At 34.1% G+C, this 24257-nt stretch overlaps 1 protein-coding gene across 1 annotated transcript in view; it reads right to left on the bottom strand.

Moving 5' to 3' along the window:
* COL24A1 (collagen type XXIV alpha 1 chain) overlaps positions 1 to 24257 on the bottom strand; it is a 394686-nt gene that overhangs the window by 64802 nt on the left and 305627 nt on the right. The window contains exons 40-46 of the mRNA XM_060139635.1: positions 19464 to 19517; positions 19156 to 19209; positions 18463 to 18519; positions 14860 to 14913; positions 8756 to 8809; positions 8592 to 8645; positions 574 to 627 (exon numbers count right to left, since the gene is read on the bottom strand). Coding sequence (XP_059995618.1) covers positions 574 to 627; positions 8592 to 8645; positions 8756 to 8809; positions 14860 to 14913; positions 18463 to 18519; positions 19156 to 19209; positions 19464 to 19517 — 381 coding nt within the window. The remainder of the gene's footprint in view (positions 1 to 573; positions 628 to 8591; positions 8646 to 8755; positions 8810 to 14859; positions 14914 to 18462; positions 18520 to 19155; positions 19210 to 19463; positions 19518 to 24257) is intronic.

The following is a 24257-nucleotide window of genomic DNA, read 5'->3' as shown; positions in this document are numbered from 1 at the left end:
ACAGGCCACCCAAAGCAGGCTGTTGGCTAGGGGAGACCAGCAGGAAGTCTTTGCTAATAAGCTAGTCTACACATATTTGCCTGGCCAAAGAGGAAACGGATGGCTAAGGTAAAATTAATCTTTGTTCTGTGATGAAAAGATTCAAAGTTTTTTCTAAGACTTTCTGTTCTATTTCCCAGGAAAATGAGAGGCCGAGTTCTTCAATTAAAATCCAGCTCATGTCTTTTCAATTATGCTTGAAAATCTCTGACCTCTGTCACCATTCATTTAGTCATGACTGCAAGTTGCCTGTTTTTTAGTGGTTCACCATCAAAGAATAGTAGCACAAATCCACAGAGAGATCTCCCTGCACTGGAAAATAACAATCTTCAGTTGCAGTGACTTCCGTTTCAACACCAAGCTTGGTTTTGAACTAATGGTCATATTTTGTTCCCTCTGTGTTCCGGCATGGGTTTAAACATTTTTTTGAAGACAATCTGATTTATCCAACACGTCATAATTGGCCCCAAACTTTTCTGCTTGCTAAAGTTCTATTTAGAAAAACAATAAAGATGAAAAAGGCCTGTTACTTACAGGAATCCCAGGTTTCCCAGAAGGGCCAGGAGCTCTTTTTTTCCCCTTAGGACCCTAAAAATGTGAAGCACAGTTGTCAACTCATTGCTATAAAGTTAATTAAACTGAAGGCATAGAAAAGAACTCTGAGACCTGAAGGCTACAGCAAGTCCTGCCACTAACTAGCTGTTTATCATTGGGATTGCCATTTAACTTTCCTGAGAGTCATTTTCTTCATCTGTAAATGAAAGAATTTGACTATATGATCTATGAATTTCCACCTGGCTCCAAATTCTATGATTTAAGAATTTAATTTATAGTTCTAAAAAGGAACTGAATAGATTATTTAAATAAAAGTCCCCACTTCAGGCAAGGCCTTTGTCTCCCTACTGAAAGTGGTTAAGTACTTATTTAATTAATTCAGTAAACATTTCTTGACTATTAGGTATCAGGAATTCTGTTATGTGCTGGAGATGCAAAATCAAAACTCTTGTTCACAAGGCACTTACAGTGTAGTGAGGGACATAAACTGATAACCTAAAATGTGCTTATCTGGAAGCACAGAGAAGAACATACTTGTAAATCAAAGAAAAGATCTTTATTTCCCACATAATTGCTTGTTTTTCCATGTGTGAGATATTTTAAATCATGATTGATTCAGCAGTAACGGTCTACCAGGATAGTTAGAAATTTGCCCTTGCAAATCATGCCATTATTCTGATGATATCCTAAAATTATTTTAAGAAGAAAAAGGTGTTAAAGAGTGACCTAGTTCACAAATAAGAAAAAGAAGCATATTGCCATTACCAGAAACATTTCTCAGAAATCATCAAAAGTTCTCAGAAACAGGATAATTCCACCAAAATGAGATGTTAAGTTATTCAAATCTGAACACAGTTGTACTAAAGATTCAATTTGACAACAATGACAAAATAAACAATTTCAGAAGATGTTACATCTTCTGAAAATGAGCTTAAATGTTTTAAGAAGAAATAGCGTATATAATCAGAGAGAAAAAGGGCATTTTCTGTAAGAGATAAAAATCCAATTTTGTTAGAATTCGATGAGAGGGAGCTATATGGATCAAGGGTTCTACCTCCAAGTTCAAAAACTCTTTTACTTGCTTTAAAAAGTCACTAATGTAAATTCTTCCTAAGGGTAAGGAAACCAGAAAAGGGGATAGTTGGTGAACTGGGTTTAGTTGAAGTAAATACAATTTCTGGAACATATGATTCCTATAATAGATGTATCTTTTAGAATACAATAAAGAAGTAAAATAGACAAATAAAGACTGTTTTAAATATTGAAAACAATTCTGATTTCAGTTGTCTTGAATAGCACTAATTAAACAGTACATGAATTGTGATAATATTCAAATATGTTAACTGGCGTGTGTTTTCCTTCACAGTATTTCTTTTTATGTAAAGCAAGAGATTTGTTCTAAACTTTTGATTTTCAAAATAGACTTTTTTAGCTTAAGAATTTCAAAACAGTCCTCTGAAACGCACGGTGGGGGAATAGTTTGAAAAGAATATATTTTTAAATACAAAAGCCTGATTTTTAAATATTAAAAGTCTATCATTGAACATAAAAAAACAAGGTAATAAAGGATTCAAGTCATAAAATTTATATCATAAAGAACATATTTAGAAGAATTATAATAATGTAAGAGAAAGTTTTTCCTACCTAAGGGGATATAAAAACTCTTCAAGTTGGATAAAGGTAAAAAGAGAAGGAAAACTGTTAAGACACTGATGGGTATCTATGAGAAGAGACCTTGACACCAATCTGCCGTCAAGTCCTGGAGTGGGTAGAAACAATAATACCTGCAGAGGATACAAAATTGATACACAGAAATCTCTTGCATTCCTATACACTAACAATGAAAGATCAGAAAGAGAGACTAAAGAAATAATCCCATTTACCATCACATCAAAAAGAATAAAATACCTAGGGATAAACCTACCTAAGGAGGCAAAAGACCTGTACTGAGAAAAGTATATGATACTGATGAAAAAAATCAAAGATGACACAAAGAGATGGAGAGATATACCATGTTCTTGGATTGCAAGAATCAATATTGTGAAAATGACTATACACCCAAAACAATCTACAGATTCAGTGCAACCCCTACCCAATTACCAATGGCATTTTTCACAGAACTAGAACAAAACATTTTACACTTTGTATGGAAACACAAAAGACCCCGAATAATGAAAGCCATCTTGAGAAAGAAGAAAAGAGCTGGAGGAGTCAGACTCCCTGACTTCAGACTATACTACAAAGCTACAGTAATCAAAACAGTATGGTACTGCCACAAAAACAGAAATATAGATCAGTGGAACAGGGTAGAAAGTCCAGAGATAAACCCAAGCACCTATGGCTACCTAATCTATGACAAAGGAGGCAAGAATATACAATGGAGAAAAGACAGTCTGTTCAATAAGTGGTGCTGAGAAAATTGGACAGCCACATATAAAAGAATGAAATTAGAACACTCCCTAACACCATACACAAAATAAACCCAAAATGGATTAAAGACCTAAATGTAAGGCCAGATACTATAAAACTCTTAGAGGAAAATATAGACAGAACACTGTGACATAAATCACAGCAAGATCTTTTTCAATCCACTGCCTAAAGTAATGAAAAAGAAAACAAAAATAAACAAATGGGATGTAATTAAACTTAAAACCTTTTGTACAGCAAAGGAAACCATAAATAAAATGAAAAGACAACCCTCAGAATGGGAGAAAATATTTGCAAACAAAGCAACTGACAAGGGATTAATCTCCGAAATATATAAGCAACTCATGCAGCTCAATATTAAAAAAACAAACAACCCAATCAAAAAATGGGTGGAAGGCCTAAACAGACATTCCTCCAAAGAAGACATACAAATGGCCAACAAACACATGAAAAGATGCTCAACATCACTAATTATTAGAGAAATGCAAACGAAAACTACAATGAGGTATAACCTCATACTAGTCAGAATGGCCATCATCAAAAATTCTACAAACAATAAATGCTGGAGAGGGTGTGGAAAAAAGGGAACGCTCCTACACTGTTGGTGGGAATGTAAATTGGTACAGCCACTATGGAGAACAGTTTGGAGGTTCCTTAAAAAACTAAAAATAGAGCTACCATATGACCCAGCAATCCACTCCTAGGCATATATCTGGAGAAAACCGTAATTCGAAAGGATGCATGCACCATGATGTTCATTGCAGCACTAGTTACAATAGCCAGGACATGGTAGCAACCTAAATGTCCATCGACAGAGGAATGTATAAAGAAGAAACGGTACATATATACAATGGAATATTACTCCGCCATAAAAAGGAACAAAATAGTGACATCTGCAGAGACATGGATGGACCTAGAGACTGTCATACAGAGTGAAGTAAGTCAGAAAGAGAAAAACAAGTATCATATAATATTGCTTATATGTGGAGTCTAGAAAAATGGTAGAGATGAGCTTATCTGCAAAGCAGAAATAGAGTCACAGATGTAGAGAACAAACTTATGGTTACCAAGGGCGGAAGGAGGGGGGTTGGGATGAATTGGGAGGTTGGGACTGACTTATATATACTACTATGTATAAAATAGATAACTAATGAGAACCTACTGTATAGCACAGGGAACTCTACTCAATGCTCTGTGGTGACCTAAATGGGAAGTGAGTCTAAAAAAGAGTGGATATATGTATACATATGCCTGATTCACTTTGTGGTACAGCAAGAAACTAACACAACATTTTAAAGCAACTATATTTGAATAAAACTTAATAAACTAAACAAAACAAAACAATAATATCTGCAGATAAGTGTGGGGATTTGGGCACAGAGATGATGGCTAGAGAGACTAAAGGCCTCACTGAGATGAATGCTAAGTTGCACTGAGTGCAGCAATAGAGTTGAAATTTCTGCATGAGATGTCTAGGCCAGGGGGCCTGAGGAAGTCTGAGTCCCTCAAGCACCTGGCATGGTATGGGGAGCAGTAGAATGTTATTTCCATGTGGCCAAGAACAGAAGCATATGGCCCTTAGAGTCTTATCTAAGGAGATCTTGCACCTGAGTTGAGAAAATAGCTGTACAAGCCAACAGGGATCAAAGAACTTTTGTCCGGAGGGCCAAGGTAGATGCCAACATGGTGGGATGATGGCAGATGGGGGCCAAAAGGGATGACGTACATTTCAGTGGATGCTAGTATGAACAGATGATGGCTAAAGATCAATCTCACTTCCTATTCCCCTTCCCTAACATTGCCACCCAGAATGTAACAGCAGACTTGAAAAGAGGATAAATGGGAAAAACTCTAAATCAAATGCAGGATATTTGAGTGGACGGAGTTAAAGGCAATCAATTGACTAGATTTCTATCAATTAGGTTTCTACCACCAGGCAGGATGGGTACTCAGGACAGAAGTTAAGTTCCATTACAAAGAACATAAACAAAATTATACTTTTTGTATACTTGAGTTTATGGCTTAAGGTTCAGATATGCTATACATGTATGTGCATGTTTTATTCCAAACATTCAAATACAAAATAAAAACTAAAAGAGTCTCATATCACAAATCAATTACATTTTAGGGTGACCATTATGTTGGGATTATTTCAGAACAGTTAAATACTGCTCTAAAACCTAGATACATGGGTCTATCATTGTGAAAACTAGAATGTTATTAATACTCGATGGGCATCAGGAAGCAGCTTCCAACAGAATAACACTAAAGGAAAATTATGACTATGAAAATTATTTTTAATGTATATTTTGCTATTTGTAATGGTACAATTGTGACAAAATCTCCTTATTAAATACAAAAAGCGTAGAGTAAATAACAAAACAGTCTCTGCTGTTTTTAGATGTCAATTCAGGAAAGATTTCCTTATGACAATTATTGTCACCATAACTAAAAGGAAGTAGGCTAGTTAGAGAAACGACAGACTTGCAATGGAGATTTAAAATACATAAAGATCAACAAAGTGTAGAAGATTGGTATTTTTTTGAATTTGTGCATTAAAAAAAATCTTGCAGTTGGAATTGCTGGGTAGTGTTGTAACTAAATTAAGAGCCAAACATTACTCAATATTAATCCTACACAGAGATGGTCTGTTCAGTAGGAAATTAAAGATTGGGCCAAAGACAAAGAAAGTATGTTGTCATCTAAGGTGTTTGTAGATGATTAATTGAGTTGGTATCATAAAAAGGAAAAAAAAATCACTCTTCCACCAATGCCCAGAGTTCAAATATAATAAAGCTAGAAGCATTCTATGCTATTTTCAAAATTAACTTACTCATATTATTTTATGTAAATATAAGTACCTCATAAGTCAACAGACTTCCTGTTCTCATAATAGGAAAGGCAAATGAATTTCATATTTATTCTTTAGAGTATATGTAAAATTGTGCTTTCTCTTTTGTCTGGCTAGCTTTGAAAAACTAGAACAGCCCACTTGAAATCAGATCCATTTAAAACAACGAATTCCATTCATTGGGATTGTACCACTTCATAGACTACAAAAGAAGGTAATCTAATTCTTTAGATAACAGAAAATTTTAAGTGCCATTATAGTCCAAACACTCATTTGTTTTTTATTCAAATGAAGCTGAAGGACAGTCATCACAATACTTTGTTAGTTCTAACTTTGTTAGAGAGGGTAGCTTTAAAGTACAAACACAGATTTAGAGAGTTAAGTCTTTTTTTTTTTTTTTTTTTAACCAAGAAATTTAAATTCACTAAAATCTGGAATTTTGCTTTGGGAGGAAAGTAAGATTTTGGCTTGAGTCTCTGTATTTGAAAGCCATTATGGGACAGTTCACTACATTTGCATTATAAAAGTCTCTAAAAAAATGTAGTGGTTTGCAATTGGTTTTAACTTGACTTGCTCCAACTTTTTCTTTAGAGTTTCCATAGTTTCATGTCTGAGAGACCAATTAATGAATTAGCTGGTTAAGTAAAATTAATATTTAACTTAATTTATAAAAGACTTCAAAGTAATAGAAGGCTTTTGTATAATAATGGGAGTCAGGAAATAAAGTTTCTAGGGTTGGTTCTGTTGCTAACTAGTTCTGTGATCTTAGGTAACTCATAATCCCTCTGGGACCTAAATTTCTTCGTCTGAAAAATGAGAGGGTTGTCCAAACGATTTTAAAGGGCATTTCCAAATCTAAAAAACAAATTTAAAGCTTTGCAAAAACAAGATGAGGGCAATTCCGTAGGATCCACCTGGCCATTCAAAGTGTCCCTAGTGAGTAACACATAGTCAGTGATTTTTCTTGTAGCAATCATTACTATCTGAAATTCAAAGAGGCTTTTTAATGTAACCTCGGACTGTACACCAGCATTGCCCAAAGTGGGAAAAGAACTAATTCTCGTGGATTATACAGAATTTAAACCATGGCTCCTTAAGACCTTTCAGCTCCAATACCCAGGAAGAGCTGACCATATAGGCTGGAGCTGCAGTTGTCTGGTAAGAATATTTTATTTTCGTTGGCATAATTTTAACAGATACTAAGAAACATAAAAAAAATTTCTTCTTCCTGAGATACATCAAAAAAGGAAAAAGAAAACATTGAGAATATGAAAGTACTAATTGTAAAGGATTAGAAATTTTAGGATCAAACCTTGGGAGAGCATTTGCATCCTTAGGCACTTAATGCAAGTATAAGGAAGTCACATGAAAGTAGTAGTAGTGTTCTAGGTTCATGGTTTTTTCCACTACTTTTTCCAATTTGGGTATTAAAAATTCTAAGCGAATGAGACAACTGTATTATTTCTTTGAATTTCTTTTTTAAATTAAGGCTTGCCTTCAATGGGATTTTTTTTTTTAAATAAATTTATTTATTTATTTTTGGCTGCATTGGGTCTTTGTTGCTGTACACAGGCTTTCTTTAGTTGTGGAGAGCGGGGGTTACTCTTCGTAGCAGTGTGTGGTTTCTCACTGCGGTGGCTTCTCTTGTGGAGCACAGGCTCTAGGGCACACGGGCTTTAGTAGTTGTGGCACACGGGCTCAGTAGTTGTGGCTCACAGGCTTAGGTGCTCTCAGAACAGGGCTCGAACCCCTGTCCCCTGCATTGGCAGGTGGATTTTTAACCACTGTGCCACCAGGTAAGTCCCAATGGGATATTTTTATTTATTATTTATTAGTCCTTATTTATTAAGGAGCCTGACAGTAAGTTACTAGGTAGTTGCCAAGACTATTTAAAATGGCTTTTGTGTGAATGAAAACCTATGTAATATCCGACTCAACTCAATTTTATTACTAACTCCCACAAATGGGAAACACAAGTATGGGTGAAGGCCGCTTAACAAATTAGGAGAAACATGGTCTCAAATTCATTACTTTTTATCCATCCTCACCTAATTTATTATTAAAATACAGTACATTTTCTAAAGAATTTAATTTTAAATCAGTAGCAGGTAAAGTCAGAATGCCATGAAAAGTAGGGCAGCAATGAAGTGATGGTACAAATTACAAATCCAGTTGTTACATAAGATTGAGGCAACGTTTATTGGTATATAGGGAAAGAGGTGGCTAAATTCAATAACTCAACAGATTTTTAGTTCACCTGATAACAAATAATTGACTTGTGTTATGGAAAACAAATCTTTTAAACCAATTGTGAGTCTGTGTCATATAGTTAAACTATTTCTACCCCTACCTTACTACAGCAACTAAATAGGTATGACTGCTAAAATTTTGCTCTGCAGTGCTGGTTTTAAGGCTAGTTGATATTTCTGCCTGAAACCCTAAGGAAGGACAATTAGTCTGGGACAACTCTAGGCAATTTTCTCAAAGCCAGAGTAGTCTGCTGGTGAAGGGAACTTTGGATGGCAGTCGAAACACACGAATTAATCAATAATGATGTTTTAGCACAATTACTGACAAACATCCTGTTTAGAGGCCTGTGGTGATTCTTGCTCTGAAAGAATGAATGATCATTTAAGTTACAATGAACAGCAACTCCTTGTGCCCCTGTTTTCTCAAGCCAGCAATAAGTTACAAATTGTCTTAAATGATTTCAACTTACTTCAGATCCTCTCTCTCCTTTTAGTCCTTGTTCACCCCGGTCACCTGGCTCACCCTTTAATAGGAGCCAAAACAGAAATCACATATAAAGCAGACACCAAATAAGATATGTTAACATTAATGTTTTTAAATGTCAGAATTACAAAGAATGCTTTCAAAACATACTGGGGGCCCTTGTTGTCCAGTGGCACCTCTTGGTCCTGGTATACCCATGTGACCCTATGAATAAAAAAGGTTATATTATTAGAATAAATAAAGACATGTGACTTAGAGAATAGAGTAGTATCACTTAAAGTGGTAGCAAAATGTTGCAAAATTCAATTTAAATATTATAGAGATTATGCGTCTCTCTTGGAAAGAGTATAGAACATAATAGCCACTGGATATAATGATGACTGAGAAAGAGTGTAGAGTTTTGTTTTTTTTTTTCCCATATAGGTTGAATGGTGGCCCATCAAAAGATGTCTATGCCCTAATCCTCAGAAACTGTGAATGTGATCTTATTTGGAGAAAAGGGTCTTTGCAAATATCATTAAATTAAGGATCTTAGAAGGAGATTATCTTGGATTATCCATGTGGGCCCTAAAGGAGTGATGCAGCCACAAGGGAGGTTGTTAGCCACCAGAAGCTGGAAGAAGCAAGAAAGGATTCTTCCCTAGAGCCTACGGTGGGAGCACAGCCCTGCTGATATCTTGCTTTTGGATTTCTGGCCTCCATAACCGTGAGAGAATAAATTTCTGTTGTTTTAAGCCACCTGGTCTATGGTAATTTGTTATGGCAGGCTCAGGAAACTAATAGAGCACATAACGAATGAATAAAGAGTTTGAGAACAAATTTCTTTTATCAACCCTTTTCCAGTGTACTATGGTCTCCATTTTTACAAACTAAGGTCACAGCCATTTAGATAGTAGATTTACTGGGCTTAAGACTGGTAGTCGTTACTGCATATGCCAAGACATCAAGTGATTCTGACTTCGGGGATCTGTCATCACCCCAGTTCTCCTAGGAAGGAATGCTGGCCTACCACATTTTTACACCTTTCAAGTGTGTAAACAGAAACTAGCAACAAACTAGGGGCATCTCAGGTGAGAGTTATGTAGGAAGAATTCCACACGTAATCTCTTTTATCCCCTTCCCTACTGTCCTCTTCACTTCAGATTCCTTTCTTCCTGTGTATTACAGAAAGAATGCCATAGGAAGGACAGTTATTAGGCTCATCTCCTTTTTCTGGGCTAGGAGAAGGGATTACATACTTAAGGCTAACAATATTTATTCTCACAGAAAGATCAGTTGAAGCCTTCTTTGTTTGCATTCTGTGAGGCAAATGTTCATGGTTTTAAGATTCAACTTCCTGATAAAGTAAATGAATCCTGTTTAAGGGAGAGAACAGTTGCAAGACAGAAAGGTTATTTTGGAAAGCTTTCTATATAGCACACAGCCATAACTAAAGAGAAGACGATTACTACACATGACCTTTACCAACAGAACATGAACAGAGTCAGCAAAAGTAACAGAATCAGGTCAATCAAGAGGGAGCTTTGTTCAAGTAAATATGATTATTGTAGGTCACTTATTAACCCAGCTCAGGAGAGAAGCAATTGGTGAAAAGCTGGGGTTACAAAGTGAAGTGAGAGTAAGCATACTGAGTAAACTACAAAACTTAAAACCATCATGGCCTATTATGGTTTTGCCACCACTCTATCTGTAGTTTTACAGAGACCTTTTTAGAATGATCATAGAATAGCCAACTGCCTCTCTTGGCTTTGTGATGTTTGGATACAAATCTTACGAAAACCAAACTTGTTTTCTAGGAGCTTCACTATAATTCCTTTGGTCCTTTCCACCCCAATAAAAATTGACAGACTGTTTTTCTGCAGTGGTAAAAATTATAAATATTAGGTCTTTTATAATATTATTATAAAGCTACGTGGGCAAGATTACAGGAAGTGACTGATTTTTCCTGATGATATTAGTGGTGAGATGAGTTGGATGGCCAAGGGGAGCTTGGAGAGGATTTTATATGGGAAGTGATAATAAGCTGAATTTTAAAGGATGAGTGTTCCAGGCAGTAAAGTAAAAGGAAGGCGTTCTGCAGAGGAAACAGCATAGGAGAATAAATGGAGGTTGATGTAACACAACATGTTACGTGGAGAATGGATTTGAGAGGGCTATGACTGGGGATAGGGAGTCTAGTTAGTAAGCTACTAAAATAATTCAGGCAAAAAACGATGAAAGCCTAAACTAAAGTAGGGCAAAGTGGATAGACTCCAGAGGTATTTAAGAGGTCAAATGAAGTGGCCAATTGAAGTTGAGAAATGAGAGGATAGAGAAAGGAGAGAAAGAGGAGGGAGAGGAGGGAGGAAAGAGAAAGCAAGAGAGACAGAGGGAGATAGAAAGAGGGAAGATTCATTTACTAGACATCCGGATGTCTGGTGGTACTATTCACTGAACTAAGGACATAAAAAGAGGAGGATCAGATTTGGACAGGATGATGATACTACGGTTTGGGACATGCTGTGTTTTCTGTGATGATGTCCAATAGCTATTTGGATATGTATGTCTGATGCTAAGGAATGAAGGCCAAGTGAGGATTTAGTTGTTATTTTATTGTATGCAAAAAATTCTATGACCTTTGCCAAACCAAAGTAAAAAGGAGTTTAAGACAGTACATAACTTATTCAGTGTATTTCTAGGGCTTTAGCTCAGTACATAATTTATTCAGTGTATTTCTAGGGTTGGCTCACATTAGTTTAGCCTGACTTAATCTGTGTGTTTCTGCTCATATCTTTAAAAAGTGAATGTTGACATTATAGTATTCTTATTCATACCATGTCCTCTGACTCTCTCTCAAGCCTCAAGTGAATTTATCTTGACCTATGTGATGTATAGTTTTCTGGATGACAGCGATTTCACTATATCTGCTTTTATACTGATTAAATATTCTTATCTTGTGTATGTGATGTCCATGGAGTCAGGGACTGTGTCTTGGGTGTCCCGTGTTACATTCATAGCTCCCAATCCATAGTAGATACTAAAATGTATGCTGAAGGGACCAGAGATTTAATTATATGTAACACATAAAATGTGTCATATACAATGATGCCTAATAATGATTTTCTGATGATAATGAGCAAGACACTTTTGTGATTTTCACTTTCTTCAAGAGGAAAAAAGAACACAGGATGGTGGGAAGGATTACAAAATGTCTTTCAATTGTTCATAGCCAAATGGGAACAAAATTTTCATTACCCGTTCCATTTTTTTTTTTCTGCAAGAGGATAATCATTCACCACAAGAGTTTCACCACAACGGTAAGAATATTTGTGAACATAAAAGTGTTTCTAAAGCTTGGTGATTATTCAACCATAAAAAGGAATGAAGAATTGATACATTCTACAACATAGATGAACCTTCAAAACATTATGTAAAGTGAAAGAAGCCAGACACAAAAGGTTATACATTGTATGATTCCATTTATATGAAATATACAGAATAGGTAAATCAACAGAGATAGAAAGAAGAGTAGTGGTTGTCAGAGGTTGGGAGAAGGAAAGTAACTTTAATGGGCATGGGGCTTCCTCTTCAGGGTGATGAAAATGTTCTGGAATTAGGCAGTGTGTGATGGTTGTACAATATTGCCAATATGCAACACTAAGTGTCTCTGAATTGTACAATTTAAAATGGTTAAAATGGTAAAATTTTATGTTATGTGCATTTTAGCACAATTAAAGATTGACAATAATTCTGACCATCAGTTTACTAGAATGAAATGATAGTGTCTACAATGCCCATATAGAAAAGCAAACATTTAACAATATCACCTAAAGCTACAACAGAATAATCTAACTCTAAATAAAGCATGGTTCCCCTGTATGAATCAAACTTGTGCTTGGAAAAACATGGAAGGGGACAAGTGTAGGTATTTCGTGACTTTGAGATGTCTAAGCAATAAAGTTACTGTGATTGTCTGGCACTAGATGGCTTTTTAAAATAGATCTATCAACAAATGATAAAATGACTCCTAAAGCCTAAGGAATAGGATGGAATAAGACAGAAAGGAAAATGTGGCTCACACTAGCTCATGAAACATCCACAATTGAAGACTTAATCAGGACTATTTATGGAATGAAGAAGGAAAAACAGATTCCATAACGAGCCTAGGGAAAAGTTTTCCTCTGATGAAGGATTTCTGAAGAATGTATGACTATCTAGAAAAATGGGGGCAGGATTTTTCTTTTCCTAGCCAGGTGAAGAGATTCTTTTCTTCTCCCAATAGAATAGTTAGTTGTTTGTTTGCCAATAGATTCGCTGATGTAGCTACTGACTGTAGTTGGTAGAGGCCAAAAGAAGATATTATTAGAACCTGATTTTCCTGAGATTGTGTGGAGAAGTTATGCACAGAAAAAGTTAAAGAAGTTTAAGAAACTTCTCAAATTATGCTGGAAGCAGTGGGTTGGTTTCTCAACCCCAAGAAAAGCTAATTTCAAGTAAATCTATTTGGATTCCTTGCATTAGGAAACATTGTAGATACAAATGTTATGTAAATTGGAGACAGAACATATAAAACCTTCTAAAAAATGTTCCTCTGAAAATAGAAAAAAATATAAGATGGCCATACCCAGAATTTCACAAACATTTAGAACCACCTTCAACATTTGTTTCAAAGAGAGTTTTGGGAAGTGAAAGTTGATTTTTCAGATTTCAGGCCTGAGATAAATCAGTGTATTAATGATAATTATCTACCTACCAGCTTGTCCCTTCAATCTGGCAACCTAAGTCTTCATTGCAGACATGATCACAGAAATTTTACATAGAAAGGTATATGTTGGATCAAATAACCCATCAATTCATTGTTAAAAATGAATTATGTTTACATACATATTATGTACTATTATGTACAGGGCTCAAAACAAGACACTGTACAAGAAGGAAAGAAGTTATATTCAGGATTTGCCTGGTGGCACAGTGGTTTAGAATCTGCCTGCCAATGCAGGGGACACGGGTTCGAGCCCTGGTTCGGGAAGATCCCACATGCTGTGGAGCAACTAAGCCCGTGTGCCACAACTACTGAGCCTGCACTCTAGAGCCCAGGAGCCACAACTACTGAGCCTGAGCGCCTAGAGCCCCTGCTCTGCAACAAGAGAAGCCATGGCAATGAGAAGCCCGTGCACTGCAATGAACAGTAGCCCCCGCTCGCTGCAACTAGAGAAAGACCGCGCACAGCAACGAAGACCCAATGCAGCCAAAAATAAAGTAAATTAATTAATTAATTTTTAAAAAGTCATATTCAAATTGAGAATCTAAGATATCTTCACATTAAAAATAATTAGCAAAAACTATAGTAGCAGAAGATTGTAAAATATTTGTACCAAACGACTTCCATCAACAATAAATACTATAGGACTACAGAAGAGGGAAAGATTGCTGTTAGTGTAGACAGGGGAAAAGGGAGTTTGAATTAGATTATAAAGGACAGACAGGATTTATGTAAGTAAAGATTAGATAATTTTTTGAGCAGGCAGAGAATGTTGTGAGTGAAGGAATAAGACAAGAACTATAGGGAGAGAGTTAGCAAATGACCATTTTGTTTAGCATATGACATTATAAACAGAAAGGGACGAGATATAGGGCAGGAATACAGAATACACTCAACACAAATATGCTAATAAATAATGACACTGAATAAATTCTATACATAGCCTAATATAATTTGAGCTGATAAAGCTTAAAATCCTTCTAAGAATCGAAGAGGATAAGAATTGACATAAGAATATAATGGCATTTATCCATCCATTTGACAACTCTTTTAATGAATTTCTATTATATACCAGGAACTCTGTGTTCTAGAAACTGGGGATATAATGATGAAAAAGACAAGAGTCTTATTCTCATGGATCTTATATTTTGTTGGGGGAATATAGATGATAAAAAAACCCCAAGTGTATAAAAAGGTGGTAAGATAGCATTAAATGTCATAAAGTAAATAGAGTAATGAGATATAAAGTGACAGACAGAAAGGACAGTTAGAGAAGGCCTCTCAGAAAGCAACATTTCGGTTGAGAGCTGAATGATGAGAAGAAGCAGCAGTGGAAGGAGATGATGGTAATTTTAGAAAGAAAGAACAGAAAATACAAAGAGCTTCTTCTGGGATCCAAAACATAAGACATTACTAATTATCTCAATGATGCTTATTTTCATTTGCAACTGAGCAGAACCACAGAGAACACTATTCAAATTTAGAAGCAAGGTGTGAAATTTACAGTAATTACCTTATATCCCTCTGCTCCAGGCTCTCCTCTCTCTCCTTGTTCCCCCATTGGACCCTACAGAGACCACAGGCAAAAACAATCAATGGGTCTAAGTGTTTGTGAATGCAGATGATACAGTTAATGTGGAATATTTTTTCCCTAAAAATATGAAACCAAATGTACAACAGTTTGTTTAGTTCCACTAAATAATTTCAAAGGATTGTATTTTAGTGACACCAAGAACTTCATAAGCACTGAATTATTTAAAGAGAATCTCATAATGATTCTGCTAGAAAAAATGAAGTCCAAACAATGTGAATTTTCAGATGAGTAAAGTATGTTATATAAGATATCAAAATAACTTGCATTTTTAATGTTAAAATGATTGAAAAAAATTTAAGCAGGACCAGTCACTTAATTAATTCCATTAATTAGAAAATATTATCTTTAATCATCTTTTAAAAAGTATCTAATAGCTAATCTTACTTTACCATTCTTCATTAGAAATTATATTATTTATTCTTTACTGTGTGAAATTCTAATTATTAAGATATAAATTAACCTAAAAGAAATTACATTTATTCATTTTAATCCTTAAGGCAGAAACTAATAAACTTCTACTTTTAACTTTTTCTAAACATTCCTAATATAAAATCTTTGATATGATAAGATGTTCAAATTATCTACTCTAAAATGTGCTTGAAAAATCAATTATCACATATTAGGACCTACTGTTTGAAAAGAAACTTAAATTGAAATTATTAGCAAAATCCTAAAATTTATTATGGACCATTAATGGATAAATTTTAACTTACTCCTGTGTGGATAAAGATATTAGACATAATGTAAAGACAATAATCTCTGACTCTGCTTTAATTATTTAGAATATTCTTGGATTAATTTTCACACCTACTAGATAAAATAACCATTGTTATACTAGACTTTTAATACATTTATTATATTTCAGTGACATTCTTTGACCCTGGAATACCGGAATCTGGGGAAAACAAGCACTACTATGCTTCACTTGCCCACATTTTACCATTTACTTAAAAAAAAAAATTTACTGGAGTATAGTTGATTTACAATGTTGTGTTAATTTCTGCTGTACAGCAAAGTGACTCAGTTATACATATACATATATCCACTCTTTTTTAGATTCTTTTCTCATACAGGTCATTACAGAGTATTGAGAAAAGTTCCCTGTGCTGTACAGTCCTTATTAGTTATATCTGTTTTATATACAGTGGTGTGTACATGTCAATCTCAGTTTCCCAATTTATCTGCCCTTCTCCCCCAGCTTTCCCCCCTGGTAATCATAAGTTTGTTTTCTACATCTGTGACTCTATTTCTGTTTTGTAAATAAGTTCATTTGTATCATTTTTTTTAGATTCCACATATAAGTGATATCATATATTTGTCTTTATCTGAATTACTTCACACAGTATGACAATCTCTAGGTCCATTCATGTTGCTGCAAATGGCATTATTTCATTCTGTTTTATGGCTGAGTTAATATTCCATTGTATATTTCTGCACAATATCCATATTTTTGTCTCTCAGAGGTTTAGAGAGACTAGAATACATTTGATAAAGAATTTAAAAAGTATCATTCCATCTCTTAATGATTTATTTCCTAAATTTACATAAGTTTTGGGGTAACTTGGAATTCTTTTTCTTCAACTGAGGTATACTTGATATACAATATTATGTAAGTTTCAGGTGTACAACATAGTGATTCACAATTTTTAAAGGTTATATTCCATTTATAGTAATTATAAAATGTTGGCTATATTCCCTGGGTCATACAATATATCCTTGTAGCTTATTTATTTTATACATGGCAGTTTGTACCTTTTAATCCCCTAAACCTATCTTGCCTCTCCCCACTCCTCCCTCCCCACTAGTAACCCCTAGTTTGCTCTTTATATCTGTGAGTCTGCTTCTTTTTTGTTGTATTCTATTCACTATTTTGTTTCATTTTTAGATTCCACATATAAGTGATGTCATACAGCATTTGTCTTTCTCTGTCTGATTTATTTCACTTAGCACAATAATCTCCACATACTACATATATACACACATACACTATATATATACACACACACATGCTACATCTTCTTTATCAGTTCATCTGTTGATGGACACTTAGGTTGCTTTCATTATCTTGGTAATTGTAAACATTGCTGCTATGGACATTGGGGTGCACATATCTTTTCTGATTAGAGTTTCTATTTTTTTCCTGGATATATACCCAGGAATGGAATTGCTGGCTCATATGGTAGTGCTATTTTTAGTTTTTTGAGAAACCACCATACTGTTTGCACAGTGGCTGCACCAATTTACATTCCCACCAACAGTGCACAAGGTTCCCTTTTCTCCACATCCTCACCAACATTTGTAATTTGTGGTCTTTTTGATGATAGCCATTCTGACAGGTGTGAGGTGATATCTCATTGTGGTTTTGATTTGCATTTCCCTGATGATTAGTGATGTTGAGCAACATTTCATGTGCCTGTTGGCCATCTGTATGTCTTCTTTGGAAAAATGTCTATTCAGGTCTTCTGCTCATTTTTTAATTGGGTTGTTTGTTTTTTTGCTGTTGAGTTATATGAAATACTTATATATTTTGGATATTAGCCCCTGATTGGTTATATTATTTGAAAGTATTTTCTTTATTCAGAAGGTGTCTTTTCATTTTGTTGATCGTTTCTGATAAAGAATTTTATATATTCTTATTAGATGAGTTTGCCTCTATATGAGTTGGCTTGATTTTATCAGAAAAACTCTAGAATCTTCCCTGTTTCTAAAACAAAGTATACCTTTCAACCATCTCCAAAGAGTCAGATCAAAATATCAGGAGCGACTATATATTTTGATTCTTCTGTTTTAGGATTCTTTTATCCTATATTATATCATGTGAAATATGGAAAATTTAACCAATTATATTTATTTCTGTGAACTAGGCATTTTTGTTTTACCCATTTAATTTACATATAGCCTTTAAGATTGTTTTAATCAAACATGAACAGAGAGACAGTTATTCAGATAATCAAAGATAAAATAGCTACTTTAAAAAAATTATGGTTACAGCTAGTCTTTACAATGTTTATTAGAAGACTATAGACTGATAATCTTTAAAGAACAGTGGCTCTAATAACCGGTTAGATGAGTTTTGAAATCATTTGGTAACTGTGTATAAACTACTATAGGAAAGGATACAGATCAGATTTTTAAAAATCTGTTAGAAATAAATCTGAATTTGATGTATAAAGAAGTATCTGCCCTAAATGTCTAGAGTATGTGATTTTTTGATAATCTCTGTAAAAAAGTTGTTATCATGCATTTAATGCCGCAAATTAGATTTGGAAAGTTACTGTTTTAAACTTCTATACTATGCTAAGGATCTTGACCTGAATATAAAGTTTTTATATTTAGATAATAAAATTGATTATATATTTAGATTATAAAATTGCAGATTACTGCAAATAGTGCTCTTGTATAAAACCATGTTATAAAAGTAACTAAATAAAACTCCTTGAAAAGATGTAATTGGTGTTGTGAATCTATTGTAGTAACTGTGTTTTATCTTAAAACATCAAAATAATTTTAGGAAAAACCTACTGGTTCACCTCGAGGCCCAGGTGGTCCTAGGACTGTGTTATCTTCTCCTGGATAACCCTATGATGAAGATGATTTATAAACAAAACTAAATTAATAAAATAAACTTTGAAATACGAAGCCTATTATTTCCTAATATGTTATAAAATATGCAATCCGGTTTTATCTTTTTTAAATGAAAAACTTTTATCTACAAAACTTAGCACATGATAATTTATACACGGTTGTAATTCATACATGGTTCTCTTTGGAAGTGTCATTCTGCTTTAATTACATAAAAAGCACTTTACTAATTTTCTCAAAGTGTCTGTTTTCCAGTGATACTACAAACCAAGAAGAGTACTGCTGCAGTTATTCTTAATTCATAAAAAATTTTACTATAAATGTATATAGTCATTTAATCTATAGTCTCACAATCGCTTTCAGTAATTAATATTAGTTTTACAAACTTTTACAGATTGCAAAGTACTATAACATATATCATTTCACCTCAATCTTGAAACAACCTATCAAAGACTTTTTAATAATTTAAGTTTTTGCCCCTTGATATTTATTTTTCTTCTAGAATTTATAATACTTCCCAAGTTTAAAGTGCTTTTTTTATTCTTTGAAAATGTTTCCATACATACTTTCAGAAAGAACACACAAATTCAATGTTTAATTTTATGATAAATAAGTCAATATATTCATACACACCTTTTCTCCTTTAGGTCCTGGCAACCCAGAAAGTCCTGGTTGACCTTCATGGCCCTAACAGAAGGACAAGTAAGTAGACAGTCTCCATATCATTTGTATGTGCTCTACCTAATACCATCATGGCCACACTATTAGATATTGCACTATTCTGAAAGAAGAACAGGATTCACTCTACAGGGGCATGAGACCTAAATATGTTAGAAAGGTTTATCAGGAAATTTCATCTGAGTTTGTATATTTGGGATGACATCTTCATGGAATGTTTTTATAAAAATATACACTTCTTATTTCCAATTAGAAATGCTTACCCTATATCCTGGAATTCCTGGTTCTCCAGAAGTTCCCATCAATCCTAAATGTCCCTAAAAACAAAGTAAACGTTAGAAAGAAAACAGACAATTGTTTAAATCATTAACCTTGTATTCCTATTATTTAAAATTTAGATTTTTAAGGTATGATATTTTACCTAGTCTGAAATGGGAAAACAAAACATAATTCTCCGACTTTCATCTTATTTTACTTCTGAACCACGTAAGTTCCACAAAAATATGTTTCTTTGGTTTACTTCTGGTATGAACATCCTTAATCATATTAAGATAAATACTTTCAGTTGCCAGACTGCTGTAGGCTTCCAGCAAATTCTTGGAAATATAGTTTGTATCTGTCAAAGTTTGTGGTAAACATGCATCGCTAAATACTAGAGAGTGAATTCTGATAGTTTTTAGTATTGTTATGATAGGATCAAGAACTCTGTACTCACTGCTAGTTTCAGATGCTTTGATGAACACAGTTTCAGCTCTGGTCAAAGTTGTTAAAATAGAATTGGTTGACAACTTATGTATAATATTTACCCTATTAATTACTCTTATTATCAATATCACACAGATGAGGAAACATGTAAGTTAAAGGCAAATCTGTAAATGTTCCTAAACTACTGAAAAGATAACTCAGACAACTGAAAAAAGCAAAAATAACACTCTTAAAAATGTCCTATCTTTCATATTATCAAAGTTTCCCTATCAACTCTCCTATTTGAGTCCCAAAATAAATAGGAGATAAGGAAGTTAAGGCACAGAATAAGTATGTGACTAGCCAAATACCACACTAACCAGAAGTTCTAATCAATGTAATAAGTAAGGATAATAAATATGAGGAGATGATACAATTATTTACCTAAAGAACCCTGAGAATCATCAAAATTCATTCAAATGAATATAAAGTTTTAAAAAAAGGTATTTTACACAGCATAATTAGAAGATGTAATAGAAAAAGGATTACCTTAAAAACAACAAGATCTATAAGAAGCTAACGATGAACCTAATAAGATAGATGTTAAGAACAGAGATAAAGGAAATAACAAAACTTTATTGAAGGATATACAAGATATAAGTAAATAAAAAGACATATGGTGTTTCTACAGTGAATGATTCAATATTAAAGGAACTTGCTAAGTTGATTCTGAAGTTCACATGAAAGAGGAAAAAGATCATAGTAAGAGCCAAACTTTTCAGAAATATAAATTATGAAGTATTTTCCCTAATAGATCTCAAATGATACTGTAATGATACACTTATTTAAATGGTGTGGTACTGACCTAGGAACACACTAAAAAATCGAGAAAAGAAGTGAAAACAGACCATTATTTAAGAGTAGTTTACAGTAAGGGTAGCATTTCAGAAAAGTGGGAAATAGATTGTTTATTAAATAGTATTGGGGCTTCCTTGGTGGCACAGTGGTTAAGAATCCACCTGCCAATGCAGGGGACATGGGTTCCAGCCCTGGTCCGGGAAGATCCCACAGGCTGTGGAACAACTAAGCCTGTGTGCCACAACTACTGAGCCTGTGTGCCACAACTACTGAAGCCCGCACACCTAGAGCCCGTGCTCTGCAGCAAGAGAAGCCACCACAATGAGAAGTCCATGCACCACAACAAAGAGTAGCCTCCGCTCACCACAACTAGAAAAAGCTGCGCACAGCAACGAAGGCCCAAAGCAGCCATAAATTAATAGATAAATAAATAAATTTAAATAAATAAATAGTATTGCGACAACTGGCTAAGAATTTGGGAAAAAGAAAAATTAGTCCTTTACAACTTATATCATAGCAAACAAAATAAAACAATAACTCTGTATGCTTTAAAAGGGTTAAGGGTAAAAATAAAGCTATAAAAATATTAGAAGAAGGATATGGAAGAATATTTTTATGCACTTTATGTAGGGAAGTCATTTCTAATGAACACATAAAACCTAGAATGTAAACAAAAAGACTGACAAATTTGACTGTAATAATTAAAACCTCTGTCCAGTGAAAGATACTATAAACAATATTAAAAGATAAATGACACAAAGGGAAATATATTTGTAATATATTAGCAACACTTTAACAAAAGTATATTATCTAAATTATGTAAGGTATTATTGAAATTAAGAAAAAGACAACAACCTAATAGAAAAACATGTAAAGTGCATATGAACAGGTAATTTCTAGAGAAATAAATACAAATTACTTAGTTGCAATCAGGAAAATTGTAAGAAAGAAAATGAGACATACTTTTTCATTTATCAGATTGGCAAACATCAAAAGGATTAATATGAAGTATTCCTGGTGGTGGGCATGTAAATTTGGTGAAACCTCTTGGGAAGGTAGTTTGGAAAGTGTCAAAATTTAAAAAGTGACTATTCTTTTTAGAGAAAATCCAAAGTAGGAGCCTACTTTGAAGACAGTACTCTTTGAATCAATTCATTCTCAAGTTTCTTAAAAGTTAATTACATTATCTCAACATAATAAAGCCCACATATTACAAGCCCACAGCTAACATCATACTCAATGGTGAAAAGCTGAAAGTATTTCCTCCAAGATCAGGAACAAGACAAGGATGCCCACTCTCACCACTTTTATTATAAATCTAACTAACGAGGTAAAAGACCTGTACTCAGAAAACTATAAGACACTGAAGAAAAGAAACTGAAAACAACACAAACAGATGGGAAGATATACTGTGTTCATGGACTGGAAGAATTAATATTGTTAAAATGATCATACTACCCAAGGCAGTCTACAGATTTGATGCAATATCTATCAAAATACCAGTGGCATTCTTCACAGAACTAGAACACACAATTTAAAAACTTGTATAGAAACACAAAAGACCCCAAATAGCCAAAACTGATTTTTTTTTCAAGATTTTCAATCAGTTTCAAGATTGCTTGAGAAAGAAAAACAAGGCTGGAGGTATCACACTCCCTGATTTCAAACAATACTATACAAAGCTACAGTAATCAAAACAATATGGTACAGGCACAAAAACAGACATATAGATCAATGGAACAAAATAGAGAGTCCAGAAATGAACCCATACTTCTATGGGCAATTAATCTATGACCAAGGACTCAAGAATACACAATGGGAAAAGACAGCCTCTTCAATAAATGGTGCTGAGAAAACTGGACAGCTACATACAAAAGAATCAAACTGGACTACTCTCACACCATGCACAAAAATACATTCATTAAAGACCTGAAGACCTGAAATGTAAATGTAAACGTAAGACCTGAAGCCATAGACTTCTAGATGAAAACATATGCAGTGTGTTCTTTAACACTGGTCTTAGAAATATTTTTTTTGGATATGTATCCTCAGGCAAAATAAACAAAAGCAAAAATAAACAAATAGACAATATCAAACAAAAAAGCTTTTGTGCAGCCAAGGAAACTATCAATAAAACAAAAAGGCCACCTACTGAATGGGAGAAGTAGCAAACAATAAATCTGATAGGGGGTTAATATCCAAAATATACAAAGAACTCATACAACTCAACATCAAAAAAACAAACAACCCAATTTAAAAATGGGCAGAGGATCTAAACAGACATTTTTCCAAAGAAGACATACAGATAGCCTACAGACACATGAAAAGATGCACAACATCACTAGTCATCAGGGAAATGCAAATCAAAATCACAATGACATATCACCTCACACCTGTCAGAATGGCTATTATCAAAAAGACAACAAATAACACGTGTTGGTGAGGATGTGGAGAAAAGGGAACCCTTGTGCACCGTTGGTAGGAATATAAATTGGTGCAGCCACTATGGAAAACAGTATGGAGGCTCCTCAAAAAATTAAAATTAAAAATAGAACTACCATATAATCCAGCAATTCTACTCCCAAGTATTTATCCAAAGAAAATGAAAACACTAATTAGAAAAGATATAAGCACCTCTATGTTCATTGCAGCATTGTTTACAATAGCCAAGATATGGAAGCAACCTAAGTGCCCATCAATAGATGAATGGATAAAGAAGATATGGTAAAAATATACTATGGCATATTACTCAGCCATAAAAAGAATGAAATCGTGATATTTGTGACAACATGGATGGACCTAGGGGTAATTATGCTAAGTGAAATAAATCAAACAAGTACAGTGTGCTATAACTTATATGTAGAATCTAAAAAACAAAACAAATGACAAACAGAAAACAAAAACAGAGTTATAGATACAGAGAACAAGTAGGTGGTTGCCAGAAGGCAGGGTGATGGCAGGAGGAAAGACATAGGTAAGGGAGACTATTTTCCAGTTGCAAGATAAATGAGTCACAGTTATGAAATGTACGGTGTGGAGAATACAGTCAATAAATATGTGATATTTTTGTATGTGCAATATTGTAACTAGACATAACTAGACATTGTGGTGACTGTTTTGAAATTTGAAATGTATAGAAATATTGAACACTATGTTGTGTAAAAGGAACTACTCTAGTGTTGTAAGTCAATTATACTTCAAAAAAAAAAAAACCCAACTCAGAAAAAGAGATCAGATTTGTGGTTAACAGAGCTGGAGGGTAGGGGATGGGAAACGGGATGAAGACAGTCAAAAGGGACAAACTTCTAGTTCTAAGATAAATAAGTACTCAGGATATATGTACAACATGATAAACATAATTATCACTACTACATGTTATAGATGAAACTTAAGAGAGTAAATCCCAAGAGTTCTCATCACAAAGAAAAATATGTATTTTTTCTATTGAATTTTATATCTGTATGAGATGATGGATATTCACTAAACGTACTGTGATAATCATTTCATGATGTATG

The sequence above is a fragment of the Lagenorhynchus albirostris genome, chromosome 2 (assembly GCF_949774975.1).
Source record: "Lagenorhynchus albirostris chromosome 2, mLagAlb1.1, whole genome shotgun sequence".
In the NCBI taxonomy this organism is placed as follows: domain Eukaryota; kingdom Metazoa; phylum Chordata; class Mammalia; order Artiodactyla; family Delphinidae; genus Lagenorhynchus; species Lagenorhynchus albirostris.
The sequence above is the reverse complement of the archived record's forward strand: the minus strand, read 5'-3'. Positions and strand labels throughout refer to the sequence as shown.